General features: G+C 44.7%; 1 protein-coding gene across 20 annotated transcripts in view; it reads left to right on the forward strand.

Annotated features, from left to right (window-relative positions):
- Positions 1-5,016, forward strand: part of r3hdm2 (R3H domain containing 2) — a 49,783-nt gene extending 44,767 nt beyond the window's left edge. For all 20 annotated transcript variants that reach the window (XM_076111043.1, XM_076111044.1, XM_076111042.1 and 17 more), the window contains 6 exons: positions 173-273; positions 1,064-1,233; positions 1,440-1,584; positions 2,283-2,374; positions 2,869-2,953; positions 3,419-5,016. In XM_076111043.1, coding sequence (XP_075967158.1) covers positions 173-273; positions 1,064-1,233; positions 1,440-1,584; positions 2,283-2,374; positions 2,869-2,953; positions 3,419-3,807 — 982 coding nt within the window. In that variant the 3' untranslated portion in view covers positions 3,808-5,016. The remainder of the gene's footprint in view (positions 1-172; positions 274-1,063; positions 1,234-1,439; positions 1,585-2,282; positions 2,375-2,868; positions 2,954-3,418) is intronic.
- Positions 5,017-6,198: the final 1,182 nt, after the last annotated feature.

Consider the following 6,198-nt stretch of genomic DNA (forward strand, 5'->3'; position numbering starts at 1 on the left):
TGTTTTAGCAGAGCCGTGTACAGATGTGATGTACTTACAAATGACCGCAAAACAAACGTAACACCTTGGTATTCGGGATTTTCTTCATTATGTGGGCCTCTATCCTCCTGTATGAGTGTGTGTTGCCTCTCCCCATGCATTTATTTCTCCTCCTCTGTGTCTAACCCTGCAGCCCGGCAGTAGGTTACCTGCAGCCCCCCAGCTCTGAGCAGTATCAGATCACACAGTCGCCGTCCCCTTGCAACCCTCAACAGTTGCAGCAGCAATATTCAGGTGAGACTCGGTGTCAAGAAGCAGCAAAGTGGCCATTAGGAAAACATTTTATGACTAACGGATGAAAAATGATTTCAGCCTTTTTGAAAAAGATTTTATTTTGCTTTAATTAATTTTATCTTATTTGTGAGCATTATTCTACCAAAGTGAATGCCTGGAGTATTTTGAAATTCAGTGGTATCCACATGTGCAACAGAATCAGGTGAAAGGTATTCAGGGTAAGGTTCAGACGAAGGTACACAGGGTTCACGCGGTGAGCACGTGTCGATGTCCGTAACAAGGGAATGTTTGAAGAAATCGGAGAAAACCTACACGTCAGAAAGACCTTGTGCTCCCGTTTGGCCTTAAGTAAATGTTGATGGTGATCATGGTCACTTCATCCTTTCAACCTCTGCTCTACTTTGTGTCCTTTACTCTGTATGTTTAGTCAGTTTCTCAGACCGCTTTATGTTGGTAATTTGCTTTAAAAGTTATATTTCAGGCTCTGTTTTCAAACCTGAAACTAAATTCAACAAAAGCTTTCGGGCTTTTTGAATTTAACAAAAAGTCATCATCTTATTGATGTTTAGAATAATGAATGTGTTTGATATTCTGGCATTTGATTTCTTAAAGGGATAGTTGAGATTGTTTGTAGTGGGGTTGTATGAGGCACTAGTCGGTGTGTATTACCTACAGTAGATGCCGATCGGCTAGTACTTGCCGATAAAAAGTCCACTGCATTAAACTATAAACAGCAATATCTCAATTATCTATAATTAAATTACCTGTTTATCTGTGTGCTCTCTCTCAGGAGTACCGCCTCCTGGGCCCGGGGTGATGGTCATGCAGCTCAGCGTCCCCAATGGCCCACAGCCTTCCCAGAACCCTCCTCTGGTCCAGTGGAACCCATGCAAGTACTACAGCATAGAGCAGAGGCCCAGCAAGCCAGGGGAGCTGTACAAACCGGACAACACTCCACAGGTACACACGAATGCACATGAAGGGTAGTGTTATTTTAAATAAATGTGAAGGATCTCATGAATCCAGACTGTAACTTACAAATCCAGTCATTCGTCTTCAAGGATTCGTTCATTAGCAGCCCCCTAGTGGCCAACAGGAGGACTGACACTGACGTGACCGGTGTGTGTCACACGATTTCTTATTTTTCCTCTTCTCTTTGTGTCCAGGCCAGTACTCAGCTGACGAGTCCCCTGACCTCCCCCACTCAGTCTCCCACCCCGTCTCCCTCCGGCAGCGTCAGCAGCGTCTGTCCAGGCCTGGGACCGTTGCCCCTCATCTCCCAGTTCCCCCGGCCAGGAGGACCCGCTCAAGGTACGCATGAACACGAGGCATGAAAGCTTGTATACATGTGGCCACAGCTACACAAATATCAACCAGGTTGTTTCTCGTTTTTAGTTCACAGCAGGAAGAGTAGTTCATGTTTATTTGCCTGTGTGCGCGAACCCCTGATCAGACTTCTGAACATGGTCAGGTGGCTTTTGGCCCTGAACCAATAGCCTCAGCAGGTTCAAACTGGGCCACCAGGTCAGACCTACTGTACCCACACGTGGCTTCACCTCATCCCTGTCCTCTGTCCGATATTGACACACAGAGCCACAATGCCTTTACTGATAAACAGACCCACTGTTTGGAACGCATGATTACACATACAGACAGTCTTGCATCAGTCTGCAATCCACGCGAGGTCACCATGACACACATAATGAGAAAATACTGTAGGTAAGAGCTACATTAGGCCCACTGAACCTTTTCTAAGGCTTTGGATGCTTATTAGCAGTTATTTTCTTTTTACTCGACAAGTTGTGTTGAAAGAGAATCTTGAATGTGAAATGTAAGTTCCATTAAAGCCTTCATCCATCTGCTTGTTGACTGATCTATGTTAGTGTATTTACATTCTTCACAATGTGTGTTAATATGGTTCACCTGACCTTTTGTCACTGAGGCAATGCAACTCTACTTTGAAGTATGTTCAGGATTGATGATTTTAACTGTGAGCTGTTATTGTTAAGGTGACGGGCGCTACTCTCTGTTGGGGCAACCTCTGCAGTACAGCCTGTGTCCTCCACTAATGCATGGCCAGTCCTCCTACAGCTCCCATCAGGTCAGTGCTGGCAAGACTTTCTACCAATATGATTCAAAGGCTGTGACATTGACAGGTCATGATATTCTTTTAAACAAGCCTTCTAGTTGGCCAATATGCATTAAGAAGCTAACAGTCTCTGAAAATTGAACCTGCTCTGATTGACAAGACATCTCGAGCATGTATTGTTTCTGTAATTCAGTTTATTTCTGGCTTGAATAGAGCCGTCATGAATTCCACACTAAAAACTTAATTAAATACACCACCAGGTACATAACTTTGTTTTCCGAGTGTGAATTCTGTCTCTGCAGCATGTTGTGTAGCCAAAAGGTAAAACAGCTCCATACATTTTAAATGGAAGCCATAAAACACTTTGAGGTGGCCGTCATCTTTTGTGCAACTGTTTGAGCATCCAGTTACCAAAGACCAGGTTGATTGATTGCTTTTTATCCCCATCTAGTGTCTTGTTGTGGAACTGTAATAAACGCGTAATATCTGTGTTATAATGTGTTCAGGGCCAAGGAGTGATGAAGCACGGGGCACGGGGGAAAAAACAAACACTCAAATCTGCATCGACAGATCTCGGCACAACTGATGTAGGTAAGTCGGAGATGCGTCATCACAGAACCAGAATATCATCCGCCCCCGTTATTACATTCTGCCTGCAGGTATAGTTACACTCACCATGTGATCTTTCATTTTTAGAGAATGTGATGAGTAGATGAACTCATCTGAGCCCTATATCGGCCTTGTTGCTGATTTTCCTGTATTTCTTTCCTCACAAACTCCATTAAGTATACCTCGAGTTGTTGAAACTACACTGACACGCGCTCTCAGCACTGCATTCAAGTGTAGTTCAACAGCCGTGGCAAATTTAATTGAAGTATCCTTGGAGCTGTGCAAACCATGATTGCACGAAGCGAAAAGTCTTCTGCCGACACAGGCGAGCAAACACACACAGCGTGTCTCTGGAGCAGGTGCTTGAAGTCTACAAAGACACTTCCTGAGCAATCAAGGCCGCTAACATCTTCTCTCTCTGGCTCTCCTCCTCTTCTCTTTGTCCAGTGGTGAGTCGAGTACTCGAGGTAACGGACCTGCCAGAGGGCATTTCACGTCCAGAGGCCGAAAAGCTCTTCAACCAGCTGTCGATGTGCGGTGCCAAGATCCAGTGGCTGAAGGAGCCCCAGGGAGGCCGAGGAGGAGGCTGTGGCCCCTGTCCTGGTGCGGGCCCCGCCGGGCCGGGAGCCGCCGGTGGGCTCGTGGCCGGCATGGGAGCGAAGGGCGACTGCGGCGACCCGGCTCACCTCTACACGGTAGTGGCAGTGTTCCCCAGCACCATGGCCGCCCAGAGTGCTTCCTTCAAACTTAACAACAGCGGGGCCAGCCTCTTCAAACTGAGGGCCGCCAAAAAGAACTATGACCTGCGCGTGCTGGAGAGAGCCAGTTCTCAGTGAAAGGAGAAAGAGAGGGGGAGGAAAGGAAGGAAGCAAAAGAGAGACTCTTGGTGGAAAAGGAGGGAGGACTGAGGGGGACTGCTCTTAGTGTACAATTTAAAAACAAAAACAAATGAAACAAAAAAAATACTTGAGTTAAATGTGTCAAATGTATAAAATGAAAGAAGGTGTGAATTCTGAGGTGGCTGGTGTTTGGTTGCAGAAATGATTTTGTTTTTTGTTTTTATTCATTGTTTTTGTTTTGTATTTATATAGCAGAAGAGCACACAAGACACACACGAGCATGTGTTTCACTGTTGCTGTGGAATGTGTGCTGCCATTATACAAAAACACATGAAATGCCACACACACACACGCACACACACACACACACACACACACACGCGCGCGCACACACACACGCACACAGAGACACACACAAGCGCAGGCAACAGGGTCACGTAGCACATAACAGAAACACACTGGACAGTCGACCTCAGTCAGACCTTTTCCTCCTCCCTCTGCTCTCCAACCCTCCCTCCTCTTCCTCCTCTTCCTGCCAACGCTTTCTCTCCTTCCCCAACTCTCCGTCACCCAATCGTCTCTTGACCTCACATATTTATACATTTTCAGACACACAGTTGCGCACTCGCTCAGCTCCTTTCTTGCCATGTCTCATACGGCCTGCTATCTTTCTCTGCTCCTCTGTCCCTCTCATTTACTCTCTCACTGCTCTTTCCACTCCTGCTTTCTCTTTGCCTTACTGCTGTTGTGGGTTTCTGTATTGCGCTTTTTTTTTTTCTCAGAAGTTTTTTGTTATTTTTTTTTGGGATTCAATATATTTATACAAGTGATGTAAGGATTAAAAGAAAACTATATATTCAGTGATTTTTTCTTTCTTTCTTTCCCCTGAGTGAAAAAGTTTAGGTCCTCCTTTATCCTCTACTCCTTCCCTCTTCATCCCCCTCTCCTCTTTCCTAGATTTGTTTCCTCCTTACTGCCCTCTACCTCACTTCTTCGGTCTTCTCCTCTCTCCCTAAACTGCCCCCCCCCCCCCCCCCCCCCGATGCTCCATTGTTTGCGTTTTTTCGTTGACAGCTGTGCAGAACGTATCAGAAGAAGTAGTTAAAGTGCACAATGTTTGCATATGTCTACTGTAAATTTTATTTAATCTGTTATTTTTTGTTTGTTTTTAAAAATATAAAAGTCAAGAAAAAATCTATCAAAACATCTGCTGTGTCATGTGGTTCATTGTTTGACTTTATTGTAGCTGACTCTAAAGTTTGAGCTGCAGAGAGCCGTGTGTGTGTGTGTGTGTGTGTGTGTGTGTGTGTGTGTGTGTGTGTGTGTGTGTGTGTGTGTGTGTGTGTGTGTGTGTGTGTGTGTGTGTGTGTGTGTGTGTGTGTGTGTGTGTGTGTGTGTGTGTGTGTGTGTGTGTGTGTGTGTGTGTGTGTGTGTGTGTGTGTGTGCGTGTCTCTCTCTCGCTCTCTCGTGTGTGGTCTGTTCTGTGGCTTTTAATCGTAAGTGATTTTCATCAGCAGATGCGGTTTTCCATTAAAATGAGCTAAACTCAGTCTGCTGATAACGATCATGTGGTACGATCGGAAGCACCAGACCACCAACTAAAATGGTTTATCAATGTCGGGGGTGTGTGTGTGTGTGTTTCTTTCCTCCTGCGTCTCTTTCTCGCTGCCTCTCCTGTTTTCTCTCCAGCTGCTAACGAGATGAGGTCCAGTCATGCTGCTCATTGGTTCCCACAGACTTCCAGCTGGCCAATCATCAGTCGGGACCCTCAATTAAAGGCGCAAACCTGAGGAGGTCTTTCTCTTTTGTTTACAGGAAAGAAACTCAGCATCTAGTTGAAACCATATATGTATTATATGCATATTTACAAGAGAACAGCTCATTGCTTTAATGTGTACACTATTGAATTGGAATCAGACCAGAGGGAGCAAGTTAGTTGCAGCAATATTTGAGCATTTTGAAGCTGTTTTGACAAAAAAAAACGAGTAAATAGATTATATGAAATTACCTCTCATCTTGTAAGGAAAGAGCCAGTAAAGCCTTGCTTTTGCTGCTTTATCCATCAAAGCACTTTGTAAACACAAGGTGTTAAAGGTGCTATATAAATAAAGTTATTATTATTGTTAACAATGAGAGCACTGCTCTTTAGCAGCGTGTCAGTGGTGTCTTGTATGTAGGAGGGCAAAGCGTTCACCAGCTTCTTCATGTGAGTCCACAAAGATGTGAGACTTGAGATGAATCCTCAGATGTTAAATTCAACTGTTACTGTTTAGTTTGGATACAACTTGTTGTATTTCTTTTTATTTCAACCACTAGATGGCGCCATGAACATGTTTCTGGAAATGTATAAAAAGTGGTTTGTAATTTACCTAGCTAGGCCCAATCCCA

The sequence above is a fragment of the Anarhichas minor genome, unplaced genomic scaffold (assembly GCF_050575085.1).
Source record: "Anarhichas minor isolate MPS153535 unplaced genomic scaffold, ASM5057508v1 ptg000043l, whole genome shotgun sequence".
Lineage (NCBI taxonomy): Eukaryota > Metazoa > Chordata > Actinopteri > Perciformes > Anarhichadidae > Anarhichas > Anarhichas minor.